The sequence below is a fragment of the Ctenopharyngodon idella genome, chromosome 1 (genome assembly GCF_019924925.1).
Source record: "Ctenopharyngodon idella isolate HZGC_01 chromosome 1, HZGC01, whole genome shotgun sequence".
Taxonomy (NCBI): Eukaryota; Metazoa; Chordata; class Actinopteri; order Cypriniformes; family Xenocyprididae; genus Ctenopharyngodon; species Ctenopharyngodon idella.
The window spans coordinates 5,893,127-5,906,240 of record NC_067220.1 but is presented as its reverse complement, the minus strand read 5'-3'; the positions used below and the strand labels follow the sequence as shown (position 1 = coordinate 5,906,240).

Genomic DNA, 13,114 nt, shown 5'->3' with positions numbered 1-13,114 from the left:
TTATTATAATTTACAATATTTTGAATATTATGATAGTTTTTCCATTTTCATTTTAATTCTTTATTTTTTTTTAATACATTTTTATATAATTATTTTTATTTTTAGTAATTTTGTTGCATTTTTGTCACTTTGTTTTTGGCTATTTTTTTTAAATGTCTATAATTTTTATTCATTTTTTTTTTCAGTTTTAGTTTCAGTTATTTTAGTACTTAGTTAAACTAAAGAAATTCCTTTTTTAATATTATAATGATAGTTTTTATTAATATTTTGAATCAGGTTTTATATTTTTCATTTTAGCTAATGGTTTAGTAATTTTGTTGTGTTTTTGTCATTTTTAATTCTTTTTTTTAATGTCTGTTTATATAATTTTTATTAATTAATTATAATTATAATATGGAATAACTGTTTATCTAAACAAGACAATTAAAATGATCCTTATTTTTTATTTATTACTCATTTTGTTATTCATTTTCATATAGGAACTGAGTTTTCTTGTTATAATAAAATTATGTTTATCAATGATAATGTTGCATGTTTATTTTTATTAAAATTCATTTTATTTTTCATATATAAACTGAGTTTTCTTATATTATTATTATTATATAATTATAATAACAAATCAATAATAATTATTTTTATAAGAATTCTCATGATTATTCCCACTAGATTCATATTATTGTCATTTTTACTGTATTACAGTAAAAGATTAATGCAATAATTTTTTATTCAGATACAGCATACACTAAATGCAGTAATACAAATAATTACATGTGTAAACAATTTAATATTTTTATATTTATTTATTTTTTTAATATTCTTTTTACAGTAATGAGAACTAGATTTTTTACCAATTATATTTTAAGTGGGAAAATGTTTTTGTCCTTTGTTATCTGTCAAAAAATAAAGAAATTATTTTTATTGTAAAAAATAAATAAATAAATAAATAAAATAAAAAACATATAACACATATATACAAATTTTTAAAGCTATTCCAAAATGATTGTTATGGTTTTATATTTAAATATTTTAAATGTAAAATGTTTACATTTTTAGATTTTTTGTAGTTAAACTTACAGGCATGTTTTGACAATAATAAACTCATTTTGATGCTGAAGGGGAGTTTGATGACGGGTAGAAAATGATGCGGTGAGCAAATGAAAGAGAAGAAACTGCAGACAGCAGAAAGAGAGAGAGATGATGAGGACACGACCGGATTACAGAGGAAACTCCATGCTGATTGGAGCTTTAATTACAGACACTTAATGACAGACGAGCTGCTGCCGAACGCAGGACTGAAGCCAGAGAGCAAACGGCAACGGCTCACAGATGGTGCAGTGACGCACGCCACAAATAAACGCCAGTCGATGAAGGGCACGTGAGATCAGACTGTAGACGACATCTGACTCTGCACGTCACTCAATCATTATATTGAAATGTGAAACAGTTCGTCATCATTCACACTGATGCATCTCGACCTAAATAACATCATACAGTGATCAACGGTCACGTCTGTTTCTATCGTCACAAACTCACCGACTTGGTCCTGGATATCATCAGCGACTCCCGGCACCTTGTACAGCAGCCCGAGAGACTGATTCATCCGCTCCTCGATCACACGCAGATGGGTCAGCACCTGAGGTCAGAGGTCAAAGGTGCTTCAAGATCCAGCTAATTCATGGTTTGCTCATCTTCACAGGCTTCAATATAAAAAACTAAGTAAACTAGCTTGCTATGGCCTACATAGGCAACATGTGACTGATTTAAAATGCTCTACATCAGTCAGTCAACTAATCATTCATTCCAATAGAGTGACGAATAGTTTAATGGTTTATAATATAATAGTTTGTAATAGTGTGGTGAAAACAGTTTTAAATTCAATTAAATTATTAAATTAAATTAAAGTGGTGTGGAGAATGGATAGATGGAAGGATAAATTAAATAAGATAAAACAATAAAATAAAATAAAAAAATAAAATAAAATAAAATAAAATAAAATAAAATAAAAAATAAAATATGGTCACCCAGTTTGGGTGTGAGTGTATTTAATCAAAAACCTGTATTCGTAAAATAATTAAATTAAATTAAATTAAATTAAAGTGGTGTGAGGAATGGATGGAAGGATCAATAAAAAAAATAAATAAAATAAAATAAAAATGTCACCCAATTTGGGTGAGTGTATTTAATTAAACACTTGTATTCATAAAATAATAATTAAATTAAATTAAATTAAAGTGGTGTGGAGAATGGATGGATGGATGGATAAATAAAATAAAATAAAATAAGATAAAAATAAAATAAAAAAAATAAAAATAAAATAAATAAAATAAAATAAAATAAAATAAAATAAAATAAAATAAAATATGGTCACCCAGTTTGGGTGTAAGTGTATTTAATCAAAAACTTGTATTCGTAAAATAATTAAATCAAATTAAATTTAATTAAAAATTATTAAATTAAATTGGTGTGGAGAATGGATGGAAGGAAGGATAAATGAAATAAAATAATATAAATAAGATTTTAAAAATAAAATAAAATAAAATAAAATAAAATAAAATAAAATATGGTCACCCAGTTTGGGAGTGAGTGTATTTAATCAAAAACCTGTATTCGTAAAATAATTCAACAAATCTCAACACATAAATAAATAATAGCACAAGCAGGCCAAAAATAAGAGAGAAACATCTAGAAACAGCAGGAATCCTGATGTACAAATGAAATATATATGAGAGGCCATATTAAACATTTACATCAAATACTGTATTCAAACCTCAGATACACGGTAACTTAACTTGGTTAACTAGTTCACAATTACTCTCTCTCCAGTGGTCCAATCTCACTCAACAAAAGCATGATATAATAAAAAAATATCTTTATCAGTATTATGTTGTTTACATCCGTGAGGTTTCATTTGTTTACATTAGTTATCATGAACTAACAATGAATAACACTTCTAAAGCATTTATTAATCTTAATTTCAACATTTACTAATACATTATTAAAAATCAAAAGTTGTATCTGTTCTTATTTAATTGACCTGAGCGAACATGAACTAATGTTTTTATTAACTAACATTAACAAAGATGAATAAATAATGTAACATTGCTCATTGTTAGTTAATGCATTAAGCTAGCGTTAACTAATTGGACTCAGGGTTATTATCGTTAAAACTATTAAAAACATTTGTGTTAATTGAAATAAATAACTAATAATATGACAAAAGCAGTATTTTAATTTCTAAAAATAAAAATAAAAATAAAACTAAAAAAAATAAAAGCTAATTCAAAATATTAATAAAACTAAAATAAAAACTAAAATTAACCATGATGGGACCCGATTGTAAAGTGTTAACTTTACATTTATACTGGCCTCGTCAAGCGCAATAGTTCAACATCGTTATGGGGAAAAGGAATTATTTATTTACATTACTGTTTATGCGTTACTTATTAGTCATGAGTCACACATACCTGCGGCCGAATCTGCGCAGCCTTCTTGGGGTCGACCATGCGCACGTGTTCGAAGTGTTTGAGCGTGTGCTGCCGGTCCTTCTGCTCGGCGCGCACGTACTTCTTCAGCAGGCTGAACACATGCCGCGGCTGCAGAGAGAGAAGAGGAAGACGGGGAATTAATGCAGAGCACACGGATGCACTTTCTTTCTCCCATTCATAAGTAAGATGATTTGTGCATCTATATCCTGCATCCCAATTCACCTACTTATACTACGCCCTAAAAGTATGAACTGCTTTTGTGAAGAAAAAGTACATACTTTTGAGTGTGTGGCAGAAGAGTAGACAAGCTTTGGACAAACTACTCATAATAATTCCTCATCATAATTGTGTCTTTAATGGACCATTCTGTTATGTGCTTCCTGCCCTGTCAATCATCTTGACACAGTTAAAATCCTTCATATTCAATTTAATTGAACTCCCTACTATATCAGAATTAAATGTGTAAATCTAAATCTCAATGCAAACTACACAAAAAAAAAAAAAAAAAAAAAATCAAGATTTTTTTCTTACATTAATTTGTTTTATTTTGTAACTCCTGAACCATGATTCATGTAGTGAATCAGTTCATTTGAGTTTCAAAAAAGATTCACAGATTCATTTGACTTCCTGTGTGACATTTCAGTGTTTTGTGTAGACAAATTTTTTGTTTTCAGATCTGTTTTATATAATTTAGTGTTTTTACTAGTTTTTTTATGATTAGTATTTAGTGTGAATGTATAAACTACTGTTCAAAAGTTTGGGGTTATTAAATTAATGCTTTTATTCTGCAATAAATTGCTCAAAAGTGACATTTATAATGTTACAAAAGATTCTATTTCAATTTTCCTGTTCATCAAAGAATCCTGAAAAATAAAATGCATCGTTTTCAACATTGATAATAATCATAAATGTTTCTTGAGCAGCAAATCATCATATTAGAATGATTTCTGAAGGATCATGTGACACTGAAGACTGGAGTAATGATGCTGAAAATTCAGCTTTGATCACTGGATATAAATTACAATTTACTATATATTCACATAGAAAACAGCTGATTCACATTGTAATAATATTTCAGATTTTTTAATGTATTTTTGATCAAACAAACACAGCCTTGGTGAGCAGAAGAGACTTCTTTCAACCGACCCCAAACTTTTGAACACTAGTGTATGATGCATGTGAGTTTTTGAACGTGTTTCTGCAGGAACCGCTTGTGTGTGGATCTGTGGAACATGTTAAAGGACGGGTGTGTACCCGGGGCGGATCGGCCTGCAGGGCAGACAGGTAGCTCTCGAGGGCCAGACGCCGGCGGTCATTCAGCAACGCCTCCACGCGAGCCATGTGCGTCTCCACCAGCTGCTGACGCTCGCTGGCCGCCTCCTGCTCCAGCGCCTCCACCTTCTCCTGGAAGTGCTGCGGACAAACGGACAATCAAGCAAAGCCTCATGGAAAATCAAACATACTACAATAGAGTGCATTAGCGGCCCCTTTCTCAGTACTTTTTCCATTCATTTCTCCCTAAACAAGTCTTGGTTAAAGGGTTATAAGCCATGAACCAAGCCAATCAGCTACGAGGAGAATCACAACACTACAAACTTTGATCTGAAGCAAAAAAGTGTTTGAAAATCAGACAAAAATGCAAAGGTACAAGACTGTGAACTTAACTTCAGTGAGGGAAAGAACTACAATCCCATGAAGCATTGCGAACAGCGTAATAAAATTAAAAATGATGGAGAAATATAAAACTACTTGTTTAAAATGTTAATTATATATATAAACTAGGGCTGTCGATTTAACGCGTTAATTAGATTAATTAATTACGGAAAAAATAATGTATTACAATTAACACATTTAGATTCTAGAAAAAGTAGATTCTGAATTTACTTTTTGAGATGTTTATTTGATGCTTTACACAATAATGACTTCAAATAATCTTTTGGGGGTAATTTAGATTAGATTCAATTAGGATTAAATTAGGTTAATTAACCGCCATATCATGTAATTAATTAGATTAAAAATTTTAGTCGCTTGACAGCCCTAATATAAACAATACAAAAAAAAAAGTTAATTGCAAAATATGCATCTGTATATACAAATATTTAAGTATTTTGAGAGTGTAGGGAGAATTGATTACATCATTCGCAGTGCTTCATGGAAGTGGGCGGAGCTAAAGAGCTCTGTTTTGTTTGCTCGGTCTCTCTGATTGGTGGAATTTTCTGTACAGCATTATGGGTAATGTAGTTTACACTAGGAATTCCACTGATAAATGTGATTATTTTAAAACTAAGTTGAAAAAAATGCAGGCTGACATCTTCAACAGAGGCAAATACCATCGATTGACAACCTCAGAGCTCACAGTAGAGCTGACTTTAACGGTTTATAACTTCAATTCCCCTATGGAGAAAATGAACTTCCAGAACCAACTATTAGTCTGAGGATGGGAAATTCCCATGTGATGAATTCCTGGTAAATTATTGTTTTAAGGACTTAACTGACCTGGATCACGGCCTTCTTGTCATTGCGCGGTAAACTCTTCGCCTGTCTCTCGGCCTCTTCCCATTCCCTCATCACCTACAGAACAAAATCACATGACATTTATCCTCCATCATGTTATATTAAATGCCATATTTCTATAGAAACATCTTCATTCACACACATTATATAGTAAAGTTTGGGGTTAGTAGGATTTAAGTCAACAAGTTTGCATTTATTTTGATCAAAAATACAGTAAAAATTGTGAAATATTATTACAATTTAAAGTAATTGTTTTCTATGTGAATATATAGTAAAGTGTAATTTATATCCAGTGATCAAAGCTGAATTTTCAGTATCATTACTCCAGTCTTCAGTGTCACATGATCCTTCAGAAATCATTCTAATATGCTGATTTGCTGCTCAAGAAACATTTATGATTATTATCATTATAAATGTCATATTTGATCCATTTAATGCATCCTCGCTGAATGAAAGCATGAATTTCCCTGCGTGTCGAACCTGAGACATGCGCTCGCGGTGTTTGGCCTCCAGACTCTCTTTGGCCTTCAGGAAATGAGTGTGTTCGTTCTCGTCCGCTGGCGTCTCCAGGTATCGGTCCACTGCGTCCGGAGGGCTGGAGGAGGGAGTCGGCACTGCGGATCGGAGAGAAAGACGCTTTTATTTTTGTGTTTAAGTTAAGCTATAATCTTTAATGTGTCTGTTTATTCATACACTATAAATTAATGCTGTTGTAAATGATTCACATCTCAAACCAGCAACAGAATCCAACCTGAAATGGCTTGACAAGCACAATTTCATATCTCTTGGTGATGCATTACTTACCATATCAAAAGACTTGAATAAAAGCATGACTTAAAAGACACTTACTAAAGTCTAAACAGCATTTGACAGATAAAGTCATGAAGAGAGAAGCGAGGAAGCTTTAAGGTTTGTAGTGAAGTCATTGACATAAACGACTGTATGCATGCAAATGAAAAACACACACTTCAGTCTCACAAAATTTGTTGAAGAATCTGAGTTATAGGAGAAATTCAGTGAGAAGATCCGAGTTAATCAGCAGCCTAAACCAAACACACACACACACACACACACACACAGCGCATGTGACAATAACACACGTGTGTGTGAGAAAGAGTGAAAGTGAAAACGCCCGTGAGAAACTGAGTCAGTGCAGATCAGCAAGAGTCTCATACTGAAGGAATAATTCAGCTAAAATTAATTCACTCGCCATCATGTCCTTCCAAACCCGTATGACTTTATTTCTTCAATGAAACACAAATGAAGATGTTTAGCAGGATGTTCACGCTGCTCAGTGACTATCAAGCTCCAAAATGAACAAAAAAGCACCAGAAATGTATTGCATGTTAATTGCAATTAACTTTCTAAACGTCTCTTGTGCTTCGCTGAAGAAAGCAAGACGTTTGATGGGCATGACTGCGAGTGAATGGAGAGTTAGTGGCACACATGGCGGTTCTGTCGGTGACTTACACACGCTGCTGCAGACAGACAGACAGTACTCCTCCGACTCAAAGTTATTGCGGTTTCCTCCGCAGCCTCCATAGATGAAGGGCGCACAGCGGCCCTCCTCACGCACAAAGTACCAGCGGGGCAACATGGCCCTGCAGGGGCCCGTCTCTGCGCTTGCAAAACACACCTCTGACGGGACACACACACGCAGACACGCATGAAGAGCAGCGTCTGACGACATGAGAACTAGTGGTCGAACGATATATCGATATTTGGCAGTTTTTAACTATCTGCATCTGTTTTGACAGCATGTGGGACTTTTATTTTGAAAGTGGTGTGAATGGCAGCGCCTGAGTGTCTTCATTAGTTTACTGTCTCTGTTTAACAGTTCTGTCTAATAAATGTGACTTTTATTTTGACATAATGTAGGACTTATTTTAAAAGTGGTGTGAATGGCAGCGCCTGAGTGTCTTCATTAGTTTACTGTCTCTGTTTAATAGTTCTGTCTAATGATGTGACTTTTACTTTGACATAATGCGGGGCTTTTATTTTAAAAGTGGTGTGAATGGCAGCACCTGAGTGTCTTCATTAGCTTACTGTCTCTGTTTAACAGTTCTGTCTAATAAATTATGTGACTTTTATTTTGACATAATGTAGGAATTATTTTAAAAGTGGTGTGAATGGCAGCGCCTGAGTGTCTTCATTAGTTTACTGTCTCTGTTTAATAGTTCAGTCTAATAAATGTGACTTTTATTTTGACATAATGCGGGGCTTTTATTTTAAAAGTGGTGTGAATGGCAGCACCTGAGTGTCTTCATTAGCTTACTGTCTCTGTTTAACAGTTCTATCTAAAAAATTATGTGACTTATTTTGACAGCGTGCAGGACTTTTATTTTGAAAGCATTGTGATGGCAGCGCCCGAGTGTCTGAGCTCCGAGTTCTTTGAAAAGAGACCACCCTCAGGTCTGCATTCAGAAACATTTGTGAATCACATCTGTGCGATATCGCTCGACCACTAGTGAGAACAGCATGTGACCGGATGCACTCGCTTACCTCGCACCACCTCCTCCACCGACTCGGTTGTTGTGGTCGTGGTTGTCGTCATGGCAACGCTTGTGCTCTGGCCGATGTCGCGGCGCTCGTCGATGACCTCGTCATCTTCGTCCTCCTTCTCGTCCTCATCTCCGTCTCCATCCTGGTCGTTGTCCACAGCCTCGTCCACTTCCTCATCCGGATCCTCGTCATCCTCTACAACAGCGGGTTCAGCGTCTGCATCTCGAGTCATGCTGCAGGAAAACAACATCAAAATGGACTTGATTCGTCAAAAAGCATCTTTATAATCCTGCATCATAATACTGTCATATAGAGACACCATCACCATTCAATCAGGGGGGAAAAACAAGTCCCATCCTTAATCTTTTTATTTAATATCCTTTCTTACTTGGAGAAACATGACCTCGTGTCTAATTATTAAAACATGACAAAAACAAGTCAAAATTTGCTATCATCATGCTAACATACTAAGTCATGTTAGCATCGCCTTGCTATGTGTGCTAAAACATGCTAAAATCATGTTAACACATGCTAACAACATCTAATGAAGCGTTAGCATCATGCTAATGAAATGCTAATTGTGTTACCCTAACATCAAGCTAACAACATGCTAATTATGTTAGTATAATGCTAATAACATGCTAATTGTCATCTTGCCAGAAACATGATAACCGTGTTAGCATCATATTATCACAATGTTAATTGTGTTAGCATTATGTTAACAATATGTTACTCATGTTAACATCAAGTTAACAACATGCTAATTGTGTTACCATCATGTTAATAACATGCTAATCATATTAGCATCGCCTTGGTAAATGTGTTAAAACATGTTAGCACATGCTAGCAAACATCTAGTGAAACATTAAAACATGTTAGTATCATGCTAACGAAATGCCAATCATGTTAACATTATGATAAACATATTAGCATCTTGTTAAAAACATGATAGCAACATGCTAATCATGTTAGCATCATACTACCACCATGCTAATTGTGTTAGGATTATGTTAACAAAATGCTACTCATGTTAACATCAAGCTAACAACATGCTAATTATGTTAGCATCATGTTAGCAACATGCTATTCATGTTAACGTCATGTTAAAAACATGCTAGCAAAATGCTAATCATGTCTGCATTATGCTAACAACATGCTGTGTTATATATTCTATATTTTATTTATATTTCTTTTGACTTTGTATTCATTTATTCATCAGGGACGGTACATATAAACAACACTGTGATCTAAATGTGCTAAAACTGCTTATTTTTATGACTAACAACATGGTTATGGTCTGGGTTAACCCTTAAATGCTTCGCCAATCATTATTACATATTTGGGTCTTTCACGACCTGGATCAATATCTAACACTAAATGCAACAGCAGTATAAAACTCTACTGGTATTTTAATAATTACAAAAGAATAAAATAAAGCATATTTCGTTACCTTTTGAATCTTGGAAGGGTTAAATTTGAGCAGATGTTTTAATAGATTGAGGAATACAAAGAAGGTTGATGTCTAACTGTAAAAAACGGGTAGTAAATGGCGTCCCGTGTCGCTAAAGACCCAAGTTGTGCGTTTAAGGGTTAATGCTACATAGATAATATACTCTCACTATATTTTAGTATAATATAGTGCATTAAATAAGCTCTCTGAGCCAGTAGAATGGTTTAGGGGTCATGGAGGATCATGATGTACCTGTTCTCGCTGTAGTCGGCCTCCGCTCCTCCCCACCACACATCAGAATCATCCTCCTCCACGGCAGCGCTGTCCGACTCCTTCTCCGCTTCCGCAGGGCAGCAGACGAACTCAACGCCACGGAAACGGTCGATACCACACGGCAACAGCATCCCGTAGTCATGGAGATTCATGCTACGGTCACCGCAAGACTATGGAGAGACGCGTCAGACTGAATCAGCGCCAACACATGCGTTTATTGACAGGAGAAATACATTATATATATATTTAATGTAACAGATCATCTCTCTTATCCCTGATTACATCATTTCACTCCTGGTATGAACACACATCATTTTGCTCACTGTTCCTCCAGTAAGAATGCACGTGCGGTTTGACCTCATATAATCCGTACAACAGTAATTAAATAAGCAGCAGTGTGTATTGAGAGTGTGTTGTGCGGTTTCTGACCTCTTTGGCGACGGTGTGCCAGTGCAGGTGACTCTCACACATGTCCATGCGCTCCTGGTGCAGGAACTTACACTTGTCAGGAACCAGCAGAGCGTCGCTCACGAACTCACCCACTGACAGAGAGAGAAACGGCACATGATGAGCACAGAGAGGACGTGAAGATGAACGACATGCAGCGTGTGACCGAACTCACTCACCCAGGCAGCGGTAGGGCACCACGATGTGCATGTGACTGCGGCACTGCTTGCGGCCCTTCTTGCACCAGTCCCAGATACTGACGGGCTGATTGGCCTCCACCACATTCGTGATCTGAAGCTCTGGATACACCTGAACATGACAGACGAGACACTCACGCTTAGTGCTTTTTGTATATGATGCATTAAGAACATATGCACTTTACTATCTGTCTGTCTGTCTGTCTGTGTGTGTGTGTGTGTCGATCTTCACCTCCTGGCAGTACTGCAGGATTCCCTCTTTTGTTCCGATGCAGCTCTTGGTTCCAGATGGATCGGGTTCCCATTTTCCGGTCTGAACGTTGATGTGCATGTTGAGTTTCCCGCAGAACATGGCGACCTGCGGCTCGGCCAGCAGTCCGGTACCGGAGTCTGACGGCACCTGCGAACATAACAAAACCACAATTGTCACCAAACTGAAACATCTGCAGCCTTAAAGGGGACCTATAATGCCCCTTTCACAAGATGTAATATAAGTCTCTGGCGTCCCCAGAATGTGTCTGTGAAGTTTCAGCTCAAAATACCCCACAGATCATTTAATAATAGCTTATTAATTTGCCCCTATTTGGGTATGAGCGAAAACACGTTTTTTTGTGTGTCCCTTTAAATGCAAATGAGCTGCTGCTCCCGGCCCCCTTTCCAGAAGAGGGCGGAGCTTTAACAGCTCACGCTTCGGTCGCTCAACAACAACAAAGCTGGAGAATCTCACGCAGCCAAAATGAGGATTGTCAGTAACGGTGTTCAGCCTTACATTGTTCAAACCGGAGTCGACACTGATGGAGAGACTCAGGAAGAAGTTACAACTTTTAGGACATTTCTGAATGGTTAGTGGATAAATTTATGTAGTTGCTGTGGAGTTGATTCAACTCATCCACTAGCATGTGCCGTCATGTTAATCTTTTGTGCAAATCCAGCGTTGAATTGACCCTCGTTTGTGAAGCAGTCCGCCGTAAAATGACGGCATGTCAACAACACTCTACTACAACAACTCTTCCTCTTCTCTAAAGCAGCCCAACATGGCCCCGCCCCCTTTGTTATGTGTTCTTGGGGGCGGGGTTTATGTAAATTTTAGGGTTAGTGATGTCACCAACCCGGGAAAAAGCTTGTTGTAGTCCCTACCAGCCACTTAAAAAGCGATTTCCGTAAAAGAAAATATCTCCCTTTGAACTGAACTTTGAGCATCATAACTTTGCAGATGTTGTTTATGATCAAACAGCAACATTACACACTAACTAAAGTTAAAAAAGTGAAATCATAATCAACCACCACTTTAAAATCAGACATATAAAAGGCCTGACAAGCAACAAAGTCCGTTCCCACCACCGGTGAAGGACAGGTTCAGTACAGGAGGTGGATTAGGATGAAGCCAAAACACCAGGATTGGCCTGATATAACGGCAGAACGTCAGTCTAAACATGTCGAACCTTGACGACGTGAACGAGCCGCCTGTTCAACTTTTATCAGCTCTCAGGACGTTACTAAGTAAACACTGCCTCACGACTGAGTAAATAAACTCTTCCTGGGTCACAACAGGTCAGTAAACGATTACTCAGTGAGTGTTACAGGAGAAATCCATCCATCAACACTGATTTAAACAAACTACCAAAGGAAACTGTTCAAACATTGTGGGAACGTTACTTTTGAACGTTCTCTGAACGTAACATTTAGAAAATGTTAGATCCACTAAAAAACATTCCATGAACGTTGTATAAATAATGTTTTTGTGCTAACGTTATTAAAGACCAGATAACTTTGAACGAGCGTTCTATTAACATTACTGGTAAAACGTTTGTTTATAACTTTGAGAGAACCTTGCCTGAATGTTCTGAGAACTGGGATAATGACAGTTTCAGTGAAGGCTAAGAAACGCTGCTCAATGAAGGCATTGTTATCAGAAGGACAAAGACACGTGAGGGAGGGCTAGACAGACAGAAAGAGGAAGACATGCTAATGTTTTGTGCTCGCTAATCTTATTAGCAGACCCAACGTGTTGGCAAGAAAACAACGTCCTATTTGTGATCAGGCTGTGATGTTATGAATAGAGCAGCGTATGAGAACCGTCTGATACGAAACTGAGCGCACAACACAGATGAACTAGTCAAAACACTGCTCTTTACTTCAATCCAATGAACTTTACTCCAGAAAAATGAAGGTTGCACATCATTAGCATAATTTTCCAAACTCTGGATTATCATTCGTTTATTACAATGACTCTCTTTGAAAAATTA

The 13,114-nt window shown here is 36.1% G+C and overlaps 2 protein-coding genes across 3 annotated transcripts in view; both read right to left on the bottom strand.

Moving 5' to 3' along the window:
- The window catches only part of LOC127521108 (amyloid-beta A4 protein-like), a 337,319-nt gene that overhangs the window by 6,434 nt on the left and 317,771 nt on the right, over window positions 1–13,114 (bottom strand). The gene's annotated exons all lie outside the window — the stretch shown is intronic.
- appa (amyloid beta (A4) precursor protein a) overlaps window positions 1–13,114 on the bottom strand; it is a 33,231-nt gene that overhangs the window by 6,434 nt on the left and 13,683 nt on the right. Inside the window, exons 2-12 of one of the 2 annotated variants that reach the window (XM_051910026.1) lie at window positions 11,101–11,268; window positions 10,851–10,980; window positions 10,654–10,766; window positions 10,204–10,394; window positions 8,502–8,734; window positions 7,470–7,637; window positions 6,480–6,613; window positions 5,982–6,056; window positions 4,740–4,898; window positions 3,465–3,593; window positions 1,534–1,633 (exon numbers count right to left, since the gene is read on the bottom strand). In XM_051910026.1, the coding sequence (XP_051765986.1) occupies window positions 1,534–1,633; window positions 3,465–3,593; window positions 4,740–4,898; window positions 5,982–6,056; window positions 6,480–6,613; window positions 7,470–7,637; window positions 8,502–8,734; window positions 10,204–10,394; window positions 10,654–10,766; window positions 10,851–10,980; window positions 11,101–11,268 (1,600 nt within the window). The remainder of the gene's footprint in view (window positions 1–1,533; window positions 1,634–3,464; window positions 3,594–4,739; window positions 4,899–5,981; window positions 6,057–6,479; window positions 6,614–7,469; window positions 7,638–8,501; window positions 8,735–10,203; window positions 10,395–10,653; window positions 10,767–10,850; window positions 10,981–11,100; window positions 11,269–13,114) is intronic. The other variant, XM_051910037.1, reaches the window with a different exon arrangement.